We start from the raw sequence: 25,040 nt of genomic DNA on the forward strand, positions 1-25,040 counted from the left end.
CTGAAATTTGGATAACATCTACATTATGTCTTGAGCCTGCTCCCAGGCGGCTGACCCAAAGAACGGGCCAGTAGTAGCTCGATAATGCCATGTTATCAAGTTAAATAAAGAGCTGGCAACAGCAGCAACAACAATTGAGCACATAAAAAGGCATAAAATAGCACCTGCTAGAGAATTTGGGCAGCAGAGTGGGCCAGCTGCTGTTTTTGATGCTGTCTCGGCTCGGTTGTCTGACAGTTGAAATGAATTCATCCCTGAGGACGTTTCGACAATGCCAAAATATCTTAGCAAAGTGCACTGGCTGCTGCTCTCTACTAAATATTAATAAATCGAAGCTCAAGTCTCGCATGCAAATGGCATAAAGATTGAGCTCGAGCAAAACTAATGAAGCAAATGTTTAAATCGTGTTTTTCTTTCATTTGCAGACAGCTTTCAACAATAATAAAAAAAAGAAAATATATAAGCGAAGCAGCGCGAAAAGTCAATACAGAGACTAAAGTCAGCAATCGAGGTGAGTAGAACAAAAAACTTAACACACACTAGTGCAGTCATACATAGATAGAAGCGAAAGCCAACGTGCTCGAACGAGCATTTACAGTTAGCTCTGTGTGTCTCTGTGTGTGTGTGTGTGTGTGTGTGTTTTGGGGCGTGGCAATTTGGCCGCTAAGCAGCCTCAAGCGTTTCAGCTTTACAAACTGCCGCACACTTCAGCGGCGAACGCTTCACCTAAACCACTTAGTTTAGTTAAGCGCAATGAAGGGCAGCCGAGCTCAGCTGCAAAGCAAAGCAAAGCAAAGCAAAGACATAGACATTAGACATAGACGACTTGCCAAATGCGCTACACGCACACACACACACATACACAAAGCTTTCAAAGCAGTCAAAGCGATTAGCGACTTCAATTGATTCAAATATAATCAAATTCATAAGCAAGCAAAAAAGAAGCTCAGCTATAATAATAATTAGTTTTATTTATAATGGCATTGCACATAATTCAAAAATAATTGATCATTATTTAAAAATTATTTCATATATTTTAAAATACTTATTTCAATTATTATTTACTTTAGATATTTTGCCACAAATGAAATGAAAGTTTCAAAATATTATTGTCAATTACTTATGTTGAATTGATTTAATTTTCAATTAGCGACAATGCAAATGCAGCAATGAAAATAATTATGCAAATATTATACAGTTTGAACTACTTTTAAATAATAATTGTAATTTAAAAAATAGTTTTACTCAATTATTTTAAATAATTTTAAATGCTGCATAATTTTTCAATAATAGATTCAGCAAAAATAATTGAATTCAAATTTACAATTCCAAAAATAATTAAGTGTAATTACTTACAGTTCCTAAACATTATTTTAAAACTTTGCTTATAATATTTTTAATTATGTTGCTCATTTTTTTATTTATTACTTATATAAATTAATTATAATATGCCATTTTGTATGACAATATTTAGTAATTTAAAATTAATAAATAAATAATATTTATTTATAAAGTTGAAGTTAGGCAAAGCTTAAAATAATAAATTAAGAATCCAATAATAGAAATAATTATTTAGTTCATTAGTCAAAGTTAATAAAGGAAGTGCTCTTCTATTTTTTTGAGTGTACCGCATGACGACAAGCAAATGTTGTGAGTGTAGCCGTGTAACTGTAACTGTAGCTACTGTCGCCTCGCCAGCTACACTTAGACAGGCAGTAGTCAGTAGAGATTTAGCCGTTTAACGAGCTTGCAAAAGCAAAAGCAACGGCAGTAGCAAGTGCTCTATGCTTATGTACATACTTCTTTTTATTTCACTCTCTCTCTCTTGCTTTTTTAATTCTTTTTTTTGCGCACTCTGCTAGTTGTACAGTTTTCCAATTGCTGATAGTTTACATTTTCTTGCTTGACTCCTCTAGTTACAATTTCAACTTGCCCACGTTCTTTTTTTTTTTTATCTGTTTTTATTTCTTTTTCTTCTTTTATATGCTAAGTGAAATTTAATGCTGTGGAAAATTCAAGATTTCTGTACTAATATTTATTTTAATATTTTTATGCCAAGTGCTTGACGTGCAAAGTGAGTGAAATGGAGAGAGAGAGAGAGAGAGAGAGATATAGAGTTGACTGCTGGCAGTCATATGAAAATGTTCTATAGCTGGCAAGCTACCTTTATTGCAATAGCTAACTAGCACACACACACATACACACACACATACACACACATGTATATGGTTAGCTATATGTGTGAGTGAATGAAATTAGTTTTTTGGCCATGTTCGTGGCTCGGCGTGCGTCTGTGGGCAAAAGTAAATTACAAAATGATATTACCACAATATTATTACAAGTTTTTCATTGTTCGTGAATACACGTGTGCATGTGTGTGTGTGTGTATGGCATAAAACGTATGCGAATGATCGTCTCCATTTTTGCAACTCAAAATGGCAAACGTGTTGTGGCTGCAACGAAGAAGCGAATTCTAGAAATTGGCCACAGGCAATGGGGGGGGGCCAATGCCAAAGCCAAAGCCAAAGCCTGGACGGTTGGCTAATGGCGCATGGCCAGAGGCTACGTGCCTGACTCTGGCTTGGCTCGCTGGCTCTGGCGCTGATTTGATGGCTTTGATGGGAGCCATAGCACTGAAAGTTTTGCCTACAATTTGCTGTTTCTGTTTTTTTTTTTTTGCTGCTGCTGCTGCTGCCAACAAGTGCAGTCGAGAAATCAAATTGAGCGTTCGCATGCGAAACTTTGTAGCAGAGCTTTAAACAAAATAAAGCCAAGCCAACAACTCTTTGCTGTAAGCACTGCCCAGTTCAGTTGGGTTGGCTCGCTGGCTGGCTGGGGATGTAGCAAAAACATTTATTTAAATTTAAATACAATTATTTGCAATTGATTTTACGTGTGGGTAAAGTTTGCAACGGATATAACTTACAGCATGGCGTAAATCCCAGCGAACATGTTTGAACACGTTTTATTAAAGCAACGTTGGCACTTTGCTGGGACCCCCCGCCCACCCATAACCACCCACCGCCCACTTTGTGCATTGGAGCAGTGTGTGGGTTGTTGGCCATTTTCGTTTGGCTGGCGCATTTTACAAATGCATTACGTATACGCCGCGTATGTGATGCAATCACGCTAAAAATTCGCACACACACACACACACGCACTGTTGTGTAAAAATGCTTTTGATTGTTTGGGTACTGGCAGTTATTTATATTTGTATTAACTGCATTTTTGGTTTATGTGCCGAGCCAGTCCCACACGCCCACGCCCACGCCTCCATTGTGGGCTCTGGCCACGCCCATTTGCTGTAGCATATGGTCAGAGAGCGTTCAATATCGTTTCGTTGCTTGGGCGCACACTTTTTGCATAAACTGTAGCACTATGTGAGCTTTACATAGAATATTGCGCATACGCCATGCAGCACGCGAAAGCGCATAAAATATTTTGTACAGCTTAAGCCACAAAATAAATAAACAGTCAGTCAAACAGTCAGTCGGGAAAAGCAATGCACAGCATAAAGTCAGTCAAAGCAGCTAACCAAAAGTATGGGAAAGCGTCCAGTTGCTGCTCAAATGACAAACAATTCAATTAAATTCCAATTTGAATAAGATTCGCAGCCAAAGCGAAACGAAAATACCAAAATAACAAGCAGAAAATTACATCAGCAACAGCAACAACAGCACAAAGCAACATAAGAAACTAATTAAGAGCATTGGCAGAGGCAAAAGCAACAGCGACAGCAACAGCGACAGCGACAGCAACAGCGACAGCGACAGCGACTGTAATGAGCTTCAAAAGCAGCTGCGCCTTGGCGCTGACTCTGCCACTGCTTGTTGCAGCTTCCTAGACGCGGCTGCAGCTCGACCCCAATTCGTAGTCGATTCAGGCAGCCAATGTAATTGTAATTTTATACAAATCACCAGAGCCGCCAAAGCTAAAAAGGAAATAGTAAGAGTGAGCGAGTGAGAGCGAATGCGAGAGCGAGCAAGCAGCTAGAGTTAGAGCGTGGCTATAAGTGGGTGGGCTTGGGTGCTCCAACCTGTATGCACACGTGCCTGATTTTTTGGTTTTATTCGCTCTCTCTCTCTCTCTTTCGTTTTATTTCACTTCTTGGTCTTGGAGCAGTCACTGCCTAGCTCCGACTACGTGACAAACTGGAAACGTTGCTGCTGCTGCTGCTGCTGCTGCCACCGCTGATGACCACAATTTGTAGTCATTGAGTGTGCGACAGGCGGCGCAGGCTGCTTATTCTTCTTCTTGCTGCTGCTGCCGCTGCCGCTGCCTTGGCTGCGAAAATGAAAACGAGCCACTTGTGCTGTCCAATTAAATAGTTGCAAGTTAATTAAGCTAAAATATTGCCATGCCCCAGCAGCTCCCCGAACTTAGTCGCGTGTGTGTTAAAAGTGTTTGACTAACAAACATTAATTGCGCTCCTAAGTTTACATAAAAACATAAATCAGTGCTAACTAAATGGCTCAAATATTATACATTAGTTTAAATCGAAAATTAGCATAAAAATCAATCAATCAATTAAACAATTATGAGTTTGTTGCTAACTGACATCTCTTATATTTATATTTTATATTTATTTAACAAACAAAATGAATCATTAACAAATTCAAAACAAATTTTGCGGCAATTTGTTTATTTTTTAATATAAACAAGTTACACTGCTGCTAAAAATTCTAGAAAAATTGAATCATTTGCACACTTAAGTAAACATGTTGTTGTTGACTATGAACTTTAAGTTAGTTGGAATTTCGCATAATAATTTTCATTGCATTGACAAATTTAGCGCTAATTAATTAGAGTTGTGGCAATTTTGAGCAACAGCAGACAAACTCGAAATCAATTAGTAGCTGCCCGTAGCTTAATATAACATTATGCTCAATAGCGTATGTGTTTACTATATGATCAGCAGTTAGATAACAGCTAGCTAAGCGTAGTATAGACACAAAGCTATGTATAAAGTTATATAGCTCTAGCTGCTATAGTTGCTGAAATCTTGGCGCTCATACAGACAAAGAAAATGACTTATCGTCTTGGTACGTTGGGCTGATTAGGCAGAATATATAAAATAATTGAGCGCTGTCTTTGCAATCAAACTCTTTAGCATTAGAACAATTTAATAAACTATAACTAAGTGTGAACTTTTGCATAAATTTCCACCACAACATCGAATACAGCTGCAATGCATTTAACTGGATTTGGTACTATTAGCAATGCAATTAGCTAGGACAACATTACACTTGCAAAAGAAGAAGATAAGCACGCACACAGGATTCAGTCCTGGTCAGGTGTTACTAAGAAATGGACACGCATTAATGACTGAGAGCCCAGAGAGAGTTTACAAAGTGTGTGGGTGGGTGGGGAGGGGAGACTTGCCATTGAACTAATCACAGACTCAGAAAGTTTATGCAAAACAACAAGCAATGCTAATGGAATTGCAAAAGCAAGAGCAAGAGCAAGAGCAGAGCAGAGAGAGCTAAAGATTGCAATAAGCCCCAACAACGATAGTTCGAGGATCAACTGAAGCAAAACTTATAAATTGAATTCAATGCAGCCCTGGCGCAAGCAATTAATGTTTTTAATTAACAGTGACAAGTGCCACCCAATGGCTAATTAGCATATAGAGCAATCAGTCATTAGTCTATATGGCATATAGATTAAGTTGTAAGCAGCTAACTGAGCCGTCGACATCGCTGCTCGTAAATAATTAAGCCAGTTTAAATTTGCCACTTTTGCCGCTCAAATATTTATAATGCTCTTAGCTGAAGCAGAAGAAGAAGAAGAAAAGCAAAAACAAGCAAGAATAAACTAACATAAGTATAATAAGAGTTACGAATTTACTGGCTCTGGAGGCATAAAAATAAATGTGCGACTATTTTTATGGCCGAGAGTCAGGCAACAACAACAACAACAACAACAATAACAAGCCAAAGGGCCAAAATATTTCGAATGGGGCTTAACTGTCTTTTTCGCAAGCCTCAGCAGTTTGTGTCGAGTTCAGCGCACACCCCCCCCCCCCCCCCACCCCCAGCCCCCTCCAACTACAAAGCTAAACATGAAATGTATCGCAGCCATTTTGCTCTGACGGCCTAACTGACTAACTGCCTAACTGACTGACTGAGTGGTTAGCTGTGTGTGTGTGTGGGAAAGTCTGACTGACTGCCTGACAGCGAAATTATTGAAATGTCACTTGGGCTGTCAGTTTGTTGCTGCTGCTGCTGCTGCTGCCGCTGCGAGTTGCAGACATGCGGGCTTGGCTTAGAGGCTCGCTCGCATTTTCAATTTGACTTGAAGAATCTCTGACGCGCGAAAGTTGCTAACTGTCACTTAATTGAACCAACTAGCAGTCACATACTAATGCCAAAGCACAACAACAAATTTAAGTTTTTATGTGTGTGGTTTTTAATTGAAATTGCAGCTGTTTCTGTCTGCCCAGGCAGCAATAAAAAGTACAAGCTGATGCTGCAATAATAGCCAAACCATCATCATCATCATCATCATCATCATCATCAGCATCAGCAGTTTTTGGCCGCTTAATTAAATTGTAAGCTCGCGGCATGTACTACAAACTAGCATAGCCATATATATATATAGTATATAAAAATATCAATTGCTTTTTGCTCTGCTGCCAAGTTGGGTGTGGGCGTTTGCTCTATTGACTGACATGTAACAACATTTGCTGCTGCTGCTGCTGCTGCTGCTGCACTGTGTTGTCTTCTTCTTATCAATGGCCTGGGCTTATCGAAACCTTTTAAGACTGCAAACACAGTCTGAGTCTGAGTTGCAATTCCATTAGCACTGCTTATTGTTTTGCATAAACTTTTTTGTGTTTGTCTAGCTTGTGGTTGATACAGTCCGGACACCGTTCACGGATTAGACTGCAAGCCTTGCTGCATTTGCTTCTCTCTTTGTTTATGCCTAAGCTCATGCACTCAATTCGAAACGAATTGATTCATGTCTCTAAGTAAGATGTGCGCATTCATAGAATAGAGACTCATCAAATGTAAGCGCAGTTTCAAAGCTGAGCTGCGCCTCAAAACCAAATAAAATGGAGAGCTGCGTGTTTTACTTCAGCCCTCGTAATTAATTGAGCTAAGTTGAGTTAGACCTTTGTGAGCTGTCTGTGGGAGTAGGAAAAGCACATCTGAGTTTGAGTTTAATAGGTTGTCTAAATGTCAAATTTATATATAAAAAAGTCAAACAAATATATTGAAATAGCTAAGCAATTAAACTAAATTAATTATTACTAAACAAGTTCATTTATTTTGGCAATTCATCGATAGCAAATATTTGCATTTAATTGCAGTTTGCACAAACTTTTGTTTAATTCAATTAAATTCAAGTGTTATTCTTATTTGAAAATTTTCTAATTATTCTATTTAATTTTGCAATTTATTTTATGTTAAACAGCTACTCCTAGTTCTAAGTTGAGCTGCCAACTATTCAAAAGTTCATTGCAGTTAACTGTCATCATTCTACAATTATGACTATAAGTATATAGACAGCAAAGTTTTGCCAATAAGCTGAACGTTATAATTTTTGCTTTACTTTACTTTTGACTAACTGTCATAAACTAAGCATTGAGCTTATTAAGCAGCAGTGCGTTTGCTATAAAATATTGTTAGCAGAGCTCCCAAAATATGCTCAATCAAAAATTCACAAGCTGTCTGCTCACTGAAATAACTGGAAAATGTTGTAAAGAGTCGCTCACTTCTCACTTGTTTATCTCGTGTTTTCTGTTTTATGCTGATCGGTGAGAGAGCACACGAAGCGCTTTGCGACAACAGTTTGAATGGGATATGGGATATTTTTGCTCGGCGCTCCTTAACTGGGCCTCGGCAACTGAGCAAAACGATTTGCATTAGTGCTATGTTGTTGCTTTATTTCATCATAGGCAAAGCGTGAAATGGTGAGAGAGATAGAAATGGTCGCACATACATACTCAAAAGACACTCTCACCGATTTAAAGTGTCTCGAGTGAGCGCGTACATAAAGAGAGCGACAAGAAACTCTCACTGATTGAGCAAAGAGCACGCTGACTAAAAACAAGGTTGAAGTGTCTTTTTGATCCCGTTTTCAATTGTGTCTGCGAGCAACAGTTCTATTTGGGACTTTTTGCAAAAAGGGACCACTTCTTGCGAACTCTGATTGTTAGGCAAGTTTTTCTATTCCTTTTTTTTTCCAATTAAATCATTTATTGTGTTCGGAATCATTCACTCTTTGAATATTTATGGCACTTTAGGGCCGTCTAGGTTGAGAATTATCGTTGTTTATATTTATGTAGATCTATTGGGCGGAGTCTTCTCATCTGTAGCGGATTGGCTAGATTACTAAACAACTTGTTGGTATGGGCCCATGAGCTTGTGGCTATTAATCGTATCTCCGATCAGTATAAATCAAAACTCGCTTTCAATTGTTGGTTAGTGATGTGGCAAGGGCGGCGTAGCTCCAAGTCGGCATTGATATTGCTTTGGTTTCCAGCTAAGTTTCAGTCTCATAGCTTCGAAATAGATGAAGATTGTAATAAGTCAATTTAAATTTAATTACATAGAAATGTATAAAAAAAAGCTGATTAAATTATAAAATAAGTCAGTTTTGTTATTCAAATATACAGTGCAACTGTTTTTAGTTAACATAATCTTATGAAATTTTTTCAAAATTCGATTTCGTTGCTTGTTTGGCTTTGTTTTAGTTTCTATTGCACTCGCTTGCTCGCTTGTTATTTGTTCAGCGCTTGCTTAACTTTAGTTAGCCACATGCACATTTTTGCAAGAACTTAATAGACACAATTGGAATTTGCTGCTAATGAATGCATTTTGAATTAATGCCACAGCAATTCAGTTCAACTCAACTCGATGCAAATTCCCCAATGCTTGAGCCTTGCTGCTGCTGCCGCTTGAAAGTATGCTACATTTTTTCAAATACCACAAGCACACGCTTGACGATGAGTGTGACATGTTTGTAGTAATGCTGTGGCATTAATTCATGCAACGCTGCACCCCGCAGGTCAAACTCGAACTCAAACTCAAACTCAAACTGAAGCTCAAGCTCAACTCAATCCCGCCAACGTGTGCGAGCGTGCAAGCAACCAATAAAGCCAATTGGAAGCTGCACATGAAGTGAGCTTATGAAAATCAAGTTTCAATACACAAACAGAGCCCCAGCCGCAACGTTACGTGAGCGCAAAGCTCCCAGACACTGGAGACTGTCAACTTTTTCATTCATAGCCCAGCCGAACGACCGCCCGCCCGCCCGCCACACCCCGTTGCCTGCTGTTTGCCCCTTTTTTTTCCTCCTTGCTGTTGCCGCAATTATGTGAAAATTTAAATATAAATATATCTAACATAGAGTGCGACAAGCACGAAGGCATATGAAATATGATTGGCTTTTTTTTCACTCTTTTTTATGTGTGTGTGTTTGTTTGTGTGTGTGTGTGTGTGTGTGTGGGTTGATTCCTAATGCTTGCGATTCATTGCAGCAGTTATTGCCATCAACAGAAAAGAAAACCAAGCGACGTCTGAGTCAACGATAAGACGTGTGTGTATTGCAAGTGTGTGTGTGTGTGCTTTTAACTCAAGTGTGCGTGTGTGTGTGTGTGTGGGGTAGATGCTGACATGCGATAGATCGTGTTTGAGATTTGTATTTATTATTCCACTTTGTGCGGGTTAAATCAAATTTGCATATAAGATAGCGACAATTCACACACACACAGACACACACATACACTTGCACACATGAGCAAATCTTTAACCTCTATAGCCCAGCACTTAGCGTTTCACAATTCAGAAAATGTGCACAGGATTCAGGACGCTCAACTTGATGAAAGACTAAAAGCTCGCGCGTATTATAATCAATAGCGACGTGCCGATGACTGTGTGTGTGTGTGTTAGTGTGTGTGTGTGCTTCATGCCTTGACGCCAGTTTGGGGCTTGCTGCGGGCTCCACATACGCAGCAAATATAAAAAAAAATATATACAAAAATATAAACCGCTTTGGCCTACACTTTGATTTGTCTATATCTGTGTGTGTGTGTGTGTGTGTTTGCTACGAATTGCTTTTGTTTACTGAAAGGATTTCGTTGGCAGCTTTAAATGTTCGCATGTGTGTGTGTGTGTGTGTGTGTGTGTGTGTGTATTTATTATTTGACATTCGTTGCGAACGAGAGTTGAGTCAATTTTTACAAATATTTCAACTTGTCAGTTATTAGATTTTGCCTGTAAATAATATATATGCATATGTTATATGATATTCATATTCATATGATATTGGGCTAAGTGGCAGTCTCGTCTGCACTTGCAACATATTTGCCAATTTTATTGCAACTGCCTTTATCTCTTATTCAAGCAATAATTGTGAGTTACTTTGGTCAAGTGGCTCCTCCGCTCGCTCGCATGCATAACTCAATATTAAATCTAATGTAGTTGACCCCCCCAAAGTTGCACCCTACACAACATTAGGGTGTGTCAATTTATTGCAATTCGAAAAATTTGCTGCTTTAGCAGCGTAGAGAAGTCTTAAGCCCTTGCGCATTCTTTTTTAATTACAAATTTTATTATATATAAATGCATTTAGGCCAAAACGTTGCTTAAATATAAATTATTATTTTCGAAATAATTAAATGTTTAACAACAAATACTTGTAGCTTAAAAAAAAGTAGCAAATCTATTTTGAAGAGTTCGAAGCTTCGATTCTTGCTTTTGATTTGAACAATAATTTAATAAGCAATTAACATAAATATTATTATGTTAATATTTTATTAAGTAAATAATTGTAATCAAATTGGTGCTAAATAAAAATATTTAATAGTTACTTATGAAAGTTTTGGCTGCTCTTGTGCATTTTTTTCCACCCATGTCGCACCCTACTGAGTATACATGTGTGTGTGTGTGTGTGTGTGTGTGTCTGTTTGCTTGGTCAGTTATTTTAAGCAGTTGCTGCAATAAGCGTTGGCATAAGCTTGCCACTTGCCCAAACCTCTTAGCCTTACACACATATGTGTGTGTGCATGCATGTGTGCGTATGTGTGTGCTTAAGTTTTTCATGTTAGGCGTGCTTGTGTGGCAAGTGCATGAAAGAGACAGCGCTAGTTGAGGGACGAGAGCACATCAGATGTGTGTTAATTGAAGTTTTAAGCGTTGGCCAAATTAAATACAGCAAACAAGCAACTAAAATAACACACACACACACACTTAGACAGACAGACAGACAGACAGACAACAAATATGCAAATGACAAGGCCAAAGGGAGTGAGAGAAAGAGACAGCAAAACGCAACAGCAGCGCAACTCAATAAAGCAAAGCTAACAACGAAGCACTCTGAGCCAAAAATGATTGTGGTGTAGTCGTCCCACACACACTACTGTGAGTTGGGGGTGTGGCAATCACACACACACACACACATGGACATAGAGACGCTCGCTCTATGGAGAGCGCTTGGCATAAGTGGAAGATGAAGAAGCTTGTAACAAAGCAACGCAACTTCATTAAAAGCGTTTGACGTATTTGTATATGTGTATGTATGTGTGTGTGTGTGTGTGCGTAACTATTCACATATGTCATGCAGTTGTTGTTGTTGCTAAAAATGTTATGCTGCTTTTTTTTATTTTTGTTTTTTTTTGTGTGTGTATTTAATGAAAATTGTGCAGGTTGCTGCAGCAGAAACAAAAACCAAAGCGCAGCAAAATAAAAAAACACACACAAGCACATAGACACATACAGCTGCAGCTATAGCAACAAATATATAAAAGAGAAAACTCTCCTTAAAAAAAAGTAGCCAAGAATGAAAAACAAAACTTCATGCCAACGAGACAGAGATCTGGCCTCCATTGCAAATCTGCTGCTACAACTCCTGACTCTCTCTTTCACACACACACTCTCTCTCTCTCTCTCTCTCTCTCTCTCTCTCTCACTCTATTGCTCTTTAGTGCCTGCTAGCTCGTTCTTATGCTCACGTGTCGCATATTAAACTGAAGTTGCAAATTTTTTGCATTGCTGCGACACATTTCAATACAAACAGAGAGCCGCACACACACACACATGCATGCATATAAAAAGAGCAGAGCAAGAAATACAGTCGTATATGGTTAAATAGAAAGAGAGGCAGAGCGAGAAATTGAGAGTGCAAGTGTGAGATGCTGAGCAAAGTGTAAAGTGTAAAGGGGTGCGTAGGGGGTTTTGTGGTGTTTGGCTGGGTTTCCTAGGTGGGTGCAGAAAAGTGAACGTGCCACGTTCCACATACGCAACGGCGACGCTTTTAGCAGTCGCATTATGCATTCGCCGATACCCCAGCCCTGTCTATCTTTCTCTCTCTCTCTCACACTCTCTCTCTTTCACTCTGTGTGTGTGTGTGTGTGGGGCAACAGCAAAAGTCCAAAGTAGGGCATGACACTTAATTGAAAAACTTTTATGCGGTCGACAACGCAGTGAACGGACCCAAACGACTTGCTTGCCACCTTTTGCTGCAACTGCCACCACCGCACCCTGCTCCCCTCTTTTTGTAGCTACTGTGTGCCAACACACACACACACACACGGCAATAAAAGATAGTTTATTGTAGCGTACAAAAGGCTTTGCCCGCTTCGCTTTGATTTGCACATTAAGTCAGTTTGATCATTTGCAAAAATGCCATTTAATGTATGCAAGCCAAGATATGAACTAGCATAGCATAAGCAATTTGCATATCAAACACACACACACACACGCATACAGCTGCATGTTTAGTGCTGCACAGTGGAGCACGCAAAAAGTGCGAGCTTCTAGTTCGCTTAAACTTTCATTTTTTCACAATTAACTTTATGCAAAATCGTTGCTTTGATTGAAAAGCTATAGTGCCATAGCTGCACAGTGGAGCAAACAAAGAAAGCGTCCATTTTGACTTTAAAAGCTGCGGATATAGCTAAGCTTAGCAATAATGTTAGCTAAATCGATGAGAGCGCTTTATAATAAATAAATACTTTTAAACCTTTTCAGCTCAATTTCAATTGAACAGGGTCTGCTGCAGTCGACTAAGCACATAACTAGCCATGCTAATATACAAAATTGCACTGTGCCAGCTTAAGAGTTAAAAAGTTACTAAGCCATCATTTATTTATAACTTACCATGCATTATATTTTAGACTTTAAAGCTGAGCCTGGACTTTAAACATATTTTAATTGCATATTGCTTGATCAATTGACTGTCAATCAGTCAATCGCTCAACAGCTGCCCAAAATGCGCACAGCGAACAGAACTGAACGAGCAAATGAGCAGTCGATGCTGTCAAGCATTCCACACATGAAACTCCATGCAGCCGTAAACAGAGACAGAGACAGAGAGAGAGAGAGAGAGAGATAGAGCGAGTGTGCGAGTGAGACTCTTCATGCTGACAACGAGTGCAATTTGGTGCTACGCCGCACATTTGTGGGAAATTGTTACGAGGAAAATGAGAAAATCGCAAAATCATTACGATTTGAATGCCATAAAATGCGTCCTCATTGCAGATTTGCTGCTTGTCGCTCCCATGCCTCAATGCTGTGCTATGTGCGTGTATGTGTGTGTGTGTGTGTGTGCCCACAAATAATAAACTGTCAGAGGCAGGCGAATGAGCTCGCTGCATGGGCATGGGCTACGCTTTTCTTTTGCATATTTTTTGCTCACACAACTTATTTGCCGCAACTCGAGCGCACAAAAGACAACGCGCGTTTTGTTTGCGGTCAGCAACAACAACAAAAACAACAAGGACGACAATAACAATTGCAGTTAGAAAGCAGCAACAATAGCAACAACGTTGGCAGCTTGCAATTTGGGCTTTGCTTGTGTTGTTACCTCAGCTCAGCTAAAGTTGATTTCGTCCCCAAGCAGCTGAAACAATCAAATTCAGCTCAACGACAAGCACTAGACTTAAATAGACACACACACACACACACACAAACACACACTTGCAGCAAATCGCACACACTTCAGCAAATATATGCAAACTAAAATTATGTTACATATGCAAAACTTTAACAGCATAAGACAATGTTAAGTTAACAGCTTAGTCAACAGTCAAGTTGCTATTGCTATAAATTTGAAATCAATTGAATTTACACAAAAAGTCATTAGTGCTTAATAATTTTATGCTTTACACTTGTCTTATTATTTATTTATATTAAAATAAAATAATAAATATAACAAGTTTTTTAAAAGTAAAATCGAACTCTGTTTAGAGCTACAAAGAAAGAAGTAAGTTCAATTATGAAAACCTTTTCAAGTCTTATAGACTAAATAAGTTATATATATATATATATAATACAACTTATGCTGACTAACTTAAGTTATTAGATAAAGATATTAGATAAATAACAAAGCTGCTACTGCATCACAGCTGATTGTAATTTTATAAGAATAATTAACTATATCAAATATTTACACTTCTAACATCTTTAAAATGTTTTCTCTTCAATTTCTGCATACAAAAAGTTATATACAACCCCATAGTGCCAGGGCATAGGTATTTGCCTCGGAATTCCTATGAGTGCTTCTTCCTCTTTGCTATCGCTATCTCTTGCCTTTCCGATAATCATTTGATTGCCTAGCCACAGCTACAGAGCACTTGGCATAACTCAATAAGTGTATTAAAAGTTCGTTATTTGCCATTTGCTTTTCAATTCTTTTGCAGCAGCAGCAGCAGCTACGCTTATGCCTTGTGCGCTTCCTGCTGCTGTTCCTGTCTGTCTGTCTGTCTCTCCGTCTGGCTGTCTGTATTTTTTCTTGAGCTGCAGTTCGTGTCGGTAACCCACTTTATAAGTTGCTCAAGTGGCAGTGCTGTTGCTATTGCTGCTTCGCTTGCCTTTAAAATCATAAGCTGCTGGCGCCTCAATGTATGCTATACATATTTACTGTGCGTGTATGTGTGTGTGTGCGTCTCTGTGTGTGTTTTGGCTGACTGCAAAAGCGAATTAGATTGCATTTTGTATTGATTTCAATTAAGCTCAGTGCGCTTATCTGCACAGTTTTTGTTCTACTTGAATGCTGTTGTTGCTGCCATGTTACGTATACGCCTCGTTGCGCTTCAATTGGCTGACAAGTCAAAGCGAGCGAGCGAGCGAGCGAACGAGCCACTGAAAGCGAGCTGCTTGCTCAGCTCAGCTCAGCGTTGATTGATTCTCTAATTGTTTACATTGACTGTCTATGCACTTGACCAAGCAGCCAGCAGCAACTACAGTGCGCAACAAAATTCAGCTCACACACACACGCACACACACGCACGTGTGTAGGTGTGTTCCCCTTTGCGTGCCATAATCTATACAAAATGCGAATTTAATGCATTTTTAATATCCAAACAGTCTCGATGAATTCAAATGATATGGAAATATATAAAAAATAACTTGAGCTACAGCGCTGCGAAATATTTTGATAAAAAACGTTGGAAAGGGTATCATGAAGTTGCGCAAATGCTAAGAACAAGCAGCAGTAGGCGTGTCAGCGGCCATAAAGCGACAAGCGGCGTCAAGATAGCCAAATGATTTTGTTTTGAATTCAGCATACAGAAGCATTAGGAAGCTTTTGAATTTGAAATCGGTCTGTATGAGCAGCTAGAGCTTAGAGACTGTAAGAGCTAGAGATACCAAATTCGGTATATAGTTTCTTCTAGTGCAGTAGCAGATTTTTGTTAATTTGGAACATTTTATTTCCTCACCCTTCCAGCCTAAATTGAAGAAACACACACTATATTCAATGATTTGGTTTTAAATGCAGCAAGCAGAAGATTTAGCAAGTTCTTGACTTGAGTTATATTCTAATAAAAGTGTAACTTTAATGTTCTGATCGTACTTTAAGTCCTGTTGCATGTCCTTTGGCCTTAAAATTGAGTTCATGAACTTGTAAATATTTTGCGTATTTCGGGCTTAACGAGCTTAGTGGCATTAGGCGTTTAATTAATTGCCTTGAGTGGCCAAAATGGCGAGTGAAACGTCAACTTGCCTGTCGTTCATAATTCATGCGCGACAGACAGACAGACAGACGGACGGACCGCGCCTATAGCCCAGCCATAGCCATAGCCATAGCCATCGCCATAAATGCCAATCATTGCATATGCCAAGCTCAAACAGTTCGTGCCAAAAGTCAACGCCCCCCCCACTCAGCTCACTCCACTTCACTCCACTTCACTCCACTTCACTCTCACCCCACTCACTCTGCCGCTTATCAAGTGTATAAATGTTTATGTGGGTAGTATTTGTAATTTATTTTACATTTTATTATTATTGTTGTTGTTACTTTCGCTTTTTTTTCGTTAACCATTCAGCTCTTAATTTCATTGCTTTGAGCACTCTCCTGGGAATCGCATGATAGATGGGCGCGGCGGCGTTGGGTGGGCGTGGCTGTGTTTACTTTGGCCGTGAAATGGAAATAAGCAAGTGTAATATTTGCGTATTGTGTGTAAAAACTGTGTAAACATTACATTTGTACACTGCAAATAAATATTTGTAAATTCGTGTTTTCATTTCATTCAATTTTTATTTTTTTATAGAAAGTTTATTTTTGTGTGTGAACTCGCGCTTTGGCCCCACTGTAGTTGATACTGTTTTAATGAAATTCGATTTGTTGCCGTGGCTCCTTTTTTGGCGCCGTACTGCCAAATCGATGGCCGCCGCCGCCATTTTGTATTTGCCTCAACATTTTAATCTAATTTCAATGTTCGCACCTAAAGCCAAACGCCGAGCGCATGGTAAATGTTTGAAAACTTTTTTTTTTTGTTTTTGGTTTCGCTTTTTTTGATTGGCATTAGCTTCGCACCCTTCACGCATACAAAGCTGCACCCCCCCCTGCTGGATCTCTGCGTAATTTCCATTTCCAATTTCCAACAGTTTTGTGGTCAGTTTCGGCTTTGCTGTCAGCCTTTTTTTCTCTCTCTCTCGTGTTTGTTTGCTGCCATCCAGCGGCAAAGTTAACGCCGATTGCTAAACGCATTCAATTAGCTTTGATTAAATGGAGCCGACATTGCCTGAGCCTTTTTGTGTATTTGTATTTGTTTTTGCTTGCTTTGCCTTTGGCCCAAAGCACTAAATTCGGTTATAGGCTGAGAGCTGCTGCTGCTGCTGCTGCTGCTGCTGCAGCGACTGACAGCGGCAATTAACTAATTTCAAAAATAAATACAAAGCAATACATTTTAATTGGCATTATGCCAAAAATTAATATCCATTTACTTGGCCAGCATTAAACTGATTAAAATGCAGGAGCGAACTTGAAATCAAATGAAATTCTAATTACAATTGACTCGTTTGATTTATTTACATTTAGTTTAACATAAATTGTTTGTCGCTAGCTTGAGCTTAAAAACAAAATTAAGAGTGAATAGCTAATATATGAAAAGAATTGTTATCAGATCAATAAAGCAAACAAAAACTTGCATTAAGACTTGACTGCTAAATTTATATCCTTATAAATATATTGTATATTTAATTAAAGTATTACTTAGAAAACTAAAATAATTTGTTTTTAATTTTTATGAAATTGTTATTAAACTAAAAGCTTGTTGTTGAACAAATTTGCTATAGCATTTTATACGATTAATTAAGAATAATTTCTTCTCAACTCTGAGGAACAACTTAATAGTTTAGTAACGTTTTGAACCATTCCATTGAGTCTGAATTAATGTCAGCTTAACTTTAAACATTGCTGCTAATGTATGTAAAATATTAGACAATAAATTCTAAAGCAATTGTTATATCTTAATAAAAATAATTAATTGTTGCCTAAAACAAAGAAACGAAGCCCCAAGGCAATTTTATTGGGCAGCTAATTGCACACAAAATTTGTTAATTAGGCAATGAAAATGTAATTTGCATAATTATATTAAATTAAAACTAAAGCAAAGGGTTAAAAGTGAAATTGAATTTGCATAGCAAAGCAACTCAGCGAAACAAAACTGCGCGCTTCGATAGAACGATTAACGATAAACGAAAGTAAGAGTTGCTTTTATGTGTTAGACAGAGACAGAGACAGAGACAGAGACAGGGACAGAGCAAACGGCACTTGAAGCTCTAAGCGCATGTTTTATTAGCATTTGATTCGGTTGCTGCTGCTGCCCTTTGGCTGAAGCTGCAGCAAATTTACATTTTGCTGCTGTTGCAAGTGGCAGTGTCAATGTGTGTGTGTGTGTGGCACGTTGCGCTTTTCGGTCTCATGCTAAGCTCCCAGTGGCTTGCAGCTTATTATCTTGGCTAATTTACGGTCTTCCCCTGGCTCGAGTCGCTGCCAGCTGTGCGAACTAAATGAAACCAAGCCGTGTAATGAGAAAAGATGAAAGCAAAAAAAAATGCAGTTTGTTGCAAACACAACTTGCTGCTGCTTCTTTTTTCGCTGCGCAAACTTTTGTTTAACAATAAAAGCAAACATATTTTTATAGCATATTATAGTCGCGAGTCTAAATGGGCATGCATAAAATATTTTAAACGCTTATAGAGCTTGTAATTGTTTGTTGTTGTTGTTGCTGTTGTTGTTTGACATTGTTGCAGTGGCGGAAAGCGACGCATCCTTGTTCACTTACCAGTCCGGAACTGTTATATGCTGCAGGATATGAATGTGCCAATGTCCTGAATATCCCAACCAGCCAGCCAGCCAGCCAGCCCAGCTGCTGTTAATGCTCGCATTGTGCTGTTAACAAACCAATTTGCCTTAGTGTATTTTTATGTTGGAGCTTTGGTTTTTAGTTTACCTACACAAGCATTTTATTTGTATGTATGTGTGTGTGTTTCGCTTTTTTGCGGTTTGTTCACCACGGTTTGTCGGTTCGCCAGTTTGTTTGTTTTGCTTTTGCGCTTTACTCACACTTTTATGCATTTCTCTCTCACTCTCTCTCTCTCTCTCTCGCTCTCTCTCTCTCTTTGCGCCCCTCATATTTATGTATATATAAAATATTTTTTATAAATGGTTATAAAGTTTTGTTGTTGAGGTCAGGGCTCTGTTTAATTGCAATTTGCTGCGGGACGCTTTGCTCGCATGCCAGCCCGACTTTGCCTTTTGTTTTTAGCGCCAGCACTTTGTGTATTAAACCAGAAAAAAAAAATACACAAAATTATTAAAAATATATATTTGGGCAACGAATTGATGCGTTTGCCCAAAAGCGTTTAAAAATTTATTCAAATTAATTTGTTTGTCAGACAAACAGACAGAGATTCACACACTTATTATTTGTGTGTGTATTTGCATTAAAATATTATGTATTTATTTATAACAATTGCAGAGAACTACGCAGCAGCAGCAGCGAATTGAGAATCTTACAAGCAGTTCCTCGATCTACAGCAGCGACTCGACTCGACTCGACTCCAAACTAAAAATGTCGTCAAATTGGCTGATGCTCTTCGGCATGCTAATGCTATTCGCAGGTAAGTGAAGCCCAAAAGTGGGTGGCGGATTGGAGGGGGGGTGCTGTATAAGTCAATAACGTTGCAGATACGCTTCATTGCGGGATTTGGATGTTGGTGGGTCTTAGTCTTAGCATGCGCGGCACGTAAAAACAATTTCGTTGGCTTGGCTAAGAGCTGCGGCTTGGGTGGGGGTGGGGGTGGAGTAGCGACTTTATGGTTTACAGTTAGCTATAGAGCAACCCATTTCTAGCTGAGGCGGCGGCGGCGGCTCTGGTCGTGCCAAGAAATTGTTTTATATCATCTACTTTATAAACTTGAAATTTAAAATAACAAGCCGTAAGCGTGCTTTGATTATTGCGGTGGGTGCGCTTGACTAACTGACAAACTGACTGACTGACTGACTGACTGACTTACTGTCAGTCGTCTCGACTGTTTAGCTGACATTGGCAACATTTTAGCGCATTGCAAATTGCAAATTGAGCGTAAAACGCAGACAATGCCTGCGCAGCTAAAATTCACTCGAGCGCATAACTGTAAATATATATATATATACACGATTTGATGAATATCTTGAGTAGTTCGTTGGCCAACTCGCTATGCCAGCAACGTTCTAAGTCAAATTACAGTTGCACTTGTTGTTCTTGTCTCTCTCAGTCGCTGCCGCTGCCGCCGTCTTGGCCAAGTTAATGTGCAGCTTAACTGCTGGCAATCAATAAGCTGTCAAGCAACGAAAAATTGCTTACACGATTAAAGTCTGCTTTGACTTTGTCTCTGGCATTTCTCGCGTCTCTCGGTGTCGTTGGCAGCCTGCCAAGCCAAAGGCGGAGAGATCAAAGGGCCAGACTCTGGCTCTATGTGTGGTTAAGACATCGACGAGGACGAGGACGAGCACTGGGCGCGCGTTTGAAATTTGATATTCTCATCAGCATTCGTGACATTTTGCCATTTGAGGCGCGTAGTAACCTTAAGGACTCGCCTTTCAATTTATTACAACAGCAAGCAACAAATACTGTTGCATACTTATGAGCGCAACAGACAATATTTCCATTAAATATCGAAATTATTATTTCAAAGCAATTAATGCATGGTTAGTACATTTTATTTGCTCTGTATGCACGTATTGAACATTTTAATTAAATTGCAGTTATTTATTGTTATTTTGTTATATGAATAACAATTGGCCAAATATAGTCAAACGATATAACGAGAGCCAATTGAAATATTTTCAAAACAGTAAATTTTATAACAATAAAGAAATGCATAGAAAAAACTTCGAAGGGAAATGTCTGTCATAAATAAAAAATTTTAAATAAATTTATTTGACATTTTTTTTAAAAATTAACTAACGAATTTTTTAAAAGTTGCTGCAGCTGCTTAAAAAGCAAAAGAACGAAATATGCTTGGAATGTTATATTAAGCTAATTGCTTAGAGCTCGACTCATTATTTAGCATTAATTAATTAATATTAGAATTAAAAAGTTAAAAGTATGACAAAGTTGCTTGCATTTGACTTTCGTTACATGAGCTGAGGCTCAATTAAATGAAATGTATTTGCAGAGAGCGTCGAGCGCAGTTTGTTGCCACAAATGTGTGCGTGTGTGTGTGTGTGTGTGGCAAGTGCAGCTATTTAGCTGACAGAGCACTGCAGACAACAGTCAGTCGCTCAGTCAGTTGAGTTGAGTTAAGAGTTTCATTTCACATAAATAAATCACAAAGCCAACGCATCAACGCATCATCATCAACATGGAGACGCTCGCTCTGTTCAAGGCGCATCGTTTCACGCCGTCCAGTTACAGAGCGAGAGGGAGTTAGAGCGAGTGAGCGAGCGAAAGAATGAAAACTTAGGAGTTAAATAGTTGTGAGCCAGAGTCATTATGAGTTTGTGGTCGGAGGAATGGCAAAAATATGAAAGATGCCAACAGAAGCCGCAAAATGAACTCAACGCAGCTCAAGCTGCCACAAGCAGAGGTGACTGACTGACTGACTGACTGACTGAAGAGTGCGCTTCTTATAAAGGAGAGAGTGAGCGAGAGAGAGAGAGAGAGCGCAACGGATTTCTGGGGAGAACTGATGCGATAAGAATAATTGGAATGTCAGTTTAGATGCGCGCACGTGAAGGCCAAACACAAAGCGACATAAAGCGACACAGCGCTGGGGGGGAGGGGGCATGAGAGCTTGTGGGCGTGGCCTTAGAGCATGTTGCAAGCAGCAGGCTCTGCCACTGTAAATATGCTACAATAGTTGCAACTACGTCGTCGTCGTCGTCGTAGTCGACGCACTTGGCTGAACAATGACATAAATCTAATGACAAGCAGAACGACAACAGCAACAACGACGACGACGACGACGACGACTATGACGAGCATGAGCATGTTGAATGGGCGGGCAGAGTGACCGCAAGTGGGGTTGGGGGTGGGGGGCAGAGGCAGCAGCTGCTTGAATGACACTGACAACAATGACAACAACTGACATGACATGCGGGCAAAAGAGAATCAGACAGACAGCAGGGGAAGGTGCAGCAACAAACAAAAAAAAAAAGAAACATAAAATGAACAGCAACAAAAAAAAAAAAACTTAAATTGGCAACAAAATTTAACGGGCCAGTCGCTCCATATGCGAAGCGGCGCTTGGGGGCATAAAATTCGCCGCTGCTGCTGGGGTCAGCAATATGCAGCGTATGATAAACGAGCTGCAACATGCAAGTTGCAACTGCAACACATTTGTCGTCTAAATTGAAATTTGAGCTGCTGCTCGTGGTGGGTGGTTGGGTGGTTGGGTGGCTTGGGGCTTGGGCTTGGTTAGTTTGACTGCATTTGATGGGCAATTGGGTTTGCTGACTGCGCCTTAGGCCACTGCCACTGATTAGCTTGTTGCGCATGCGTTGTGGGCGTGGCAGCCAAGCACAAGCAGCTGTTACTGACAGCAGCAGCAGCAGCAGAAGCAGCTTGCCGACACTGCCACGCCCACACAACAGAGCGTGTGGAGGCGGCGAGCCTAAAAGCGTTTGCTCGGTCAGTTTGTCAGGCAGCCATGAAGTGCCGCATGAAGTGGAGCGGCGTTCATTATCCACTAAGCACTTGCTGCTGCCCCTGCCCCTGCCCCAGCCCCTGACCCACTTGCCCCACTAGTTGTTGCTGCTGTTGCTGCTATTGCTGTCACTGCATGGCCGACAAAACATTAAAAACATGTGCAAAAGCAAATTGCCGCCATTGCTTGTAACTGTCAGCGGCTGGAGACAGAGCCCCGAGTGTGAGTTATGACCCACAGGCATTTGCCCAAACTCAACTTTAGCCATGTCCACTTCAGAGTTCAGAGTTCAGCTTTAGCTACAGTTTGCCAGCAGCTAAGGCTGGACTAAATATTTATAAATTATATTATAAACACACATGTTTATTATTTATGCTTTTTATTTAATATATTTAATTCATTAAAATTTAATGCTTTTAAACTATAACTAACGCTGATAAAATTTATGTTTATTCATTCATTCATTTTATACATTTTTATTTAATTACTGTTTTTCAAATTAACGCTTTTATTTTTTAATTATTATTTGTAGCTAAAGCAAAATTTTTGGTTTTTATTTCATTGTGTATTATGTTACATGTTGTACTTAATTATATTTTGATATATAGAATTAAGTTTATTTTTTTTCAATGAGCAAATTCATATTTTCAAGCATTTCTACTTAAATATTTATTTTGCAGATCTTGTTTCATTTACAATCTGATGCATAAAAGAAATTTGAAGGAATTTAAATGCTTAAGTCTAGGGAATCATTGAAGGACCTAAAGAGTTACTGTCTACATTTTGCTTAATAACAAATAATTCGTATTTAAATTTTAAGCTCTTAGCAAATTTAGCAAACGAATTTAGTTCACTAGAAGAATTTTCTTGTTGTTTGGGCACTTGTGTAATTTTTTTTCTTTTGCATCAAATTAATGAATTTATATTTATTATGGCAGAAACTCAAAGTCACTATATTCCCAACTATAAGGATGTACGATATTCTATATTGCTTACTATAATTTGGCTATTCCCATAGACTTCTGCCTGATTAATATTTGTTCCATTTACAAAATTCTACATTAAGTCTCTGATTGAATTCAGAGCTTAACAATTTGTTTGAAAATAAATATTCAACAATATTTATAATATTTACTCTCAGTTATTACTATAATTTATAGCTTTAATCGAGTGCTTTAAGCTTAAGCCAAAGCTGAGTGCGAGCTGCTTTGGCCATTAGGCAAACGAACCCAATTCTGGTGATAATCAGGACATAATCAGCTACTTTGCACCAGATGCAAGATAAAAACTTGCTGTGCCGTATAGTATAAAATATTCAGCGCGCATAATGCCCAGTGCACATTAGGCTAGGGTGGCCGGGAGAGTAGGGTGGCTCAAGAACTAAAATATGTCCTGCTTGTGGCACACACATTGAACTTTCGGCAATTTCCTGTTGCAGCCAAAGCCAAAGCAGTGCGGCCCGTACCTTGACTAATGGCTACGACCACAAGCAAGCACCACCCACCGCCCACCACCCACCACACCCCACGCACCAAGCGCAAATGCAGCAGCAGCAGCAGCAAGCGAAAGAAAATAAGCGAAATAAAAAACTTGTACGGAAATTATGAAAAAGGGCCAATTGAAAATGTAAAATTGCTGAACTTGGCACAAAACTCATTTGGCATTCAAATGACAGCAACGCATAGAAAAATCTCTGCACCACCCCACCACCCTACCACCCACTACAGCTCACAAATAGCAAAAACGCTGGCAGTGCTTGGCTTGGCGTGACGGCCATTGGCTTTGGCTTTGGCTATTGATAAATGTCTTCTTGGTTGATTGGCTGCCATGTCCATTAGTCCAGTTGGGGTGGCTGCCTGGCTGGGTGGGTGGAGCTCTTTTTGACCAGCACTGTGGGTCAACAAAATATATTACACGCATATATGGAAATGAGCTCAATTTCTGAGCATCGAAGGCATTAGAGCCAAGTTAAGTTAAGCCAAGCAGCTGTAACTGACTGCGAAAATCGAAAAGCAAAGAAAATATAAAAAAATAAAAAAAATAAACTTGCCGACACAAAAAATTGCCAACTCAGTGAATTATATAAAATGTAAGTCGCATAAAATTGAAAATCTATGTGTCTGTGTGTATCTCTCTGTGTGTGTGAGTTGAATGAGTTGTAATGTCAGCCAAACGAGTAGCAAGTGGGCAATATATAGAAATTGTTTATGAACTTGAACTATATTTAGGTAATAGAATTTAGAAAAGTGCTGTTGCTCTCAAATTGTGTCTCTGTGTCTTTGTGTGTGTGTGTGTGTGTGTGTAATTATGTATTAAGCTTGACTTGCGGGGCTTTGAGTTAGTCTCAGACAATCTTGTTGCTGCCACTTGGCTTGGCAGGCAGACGGACGGACGGACGAGCAGACAGACAGGCTTGGGTAGCTTTGATGAAGCTGCCAGGGCGTTGCTGATGCTTGCCAAGACAGCCAGCAGCTGCCAGACACACACATACACACACGCCACATGTGTGTGTGGCATTAAAAAAGTTGCCACAGACAAGTTTTTGGGCTCTGCTCTGACATTTTGAGCGTCTTTATTTATTTTTATCTATATACATGGCATGTATTTTCAACTTGAAGCAATTTATCAGCGTAGCTTGCGATTAACTTTTACATAAATGCCTAATATAGCGCACACACA

General features: G+C 39.3%; 1 protein-coding gene across 2 annotated transcripts in view; it reads left to right on the top strand.

The window, feature by feature from the left end:
- Window positions 1-447: 447 nt before the first annotated feature.
- The window catches only part of LOC108607001 (zwei Ig domain protein zig-8), a 59,367-nt gene continuing 34,774 nt past the window's right edge, over window positions 448-25,040 (top strand). For both annotated transcript variants that reach the window (XM_017997578.1, XM_017997579.1), the window contains exons 1-2: window positions 448-511; window positions 19,211-19,352. In XM_017997578.1, the coding sequence (XP_017853067.1) occupies window positions 19,304-19,352 (49 nt within the window). In that variant the 5' untranslated portion in view covers window positions 448-511; window positions 19,211-19,303. The remainder of the gene's footprint in view (window positions 512-19,210; window positions 19,353-25,040) is intronic.

The sequence above is a fragment of the Drosophila busckii genome, chromosome X (genome assembly GCF_011750605.1).
Source record: "Drosophila busckii strain San Diego stock center, stock number 13000-0081.31 chromosome X, ASM1175060v1, whole genome shotgun sequence".
NCBI lineage: Eukaryota > Metazoa > Arthropoda > Insecta > Diptera > Drosophilidae > Drosophila > Drosophila busckii.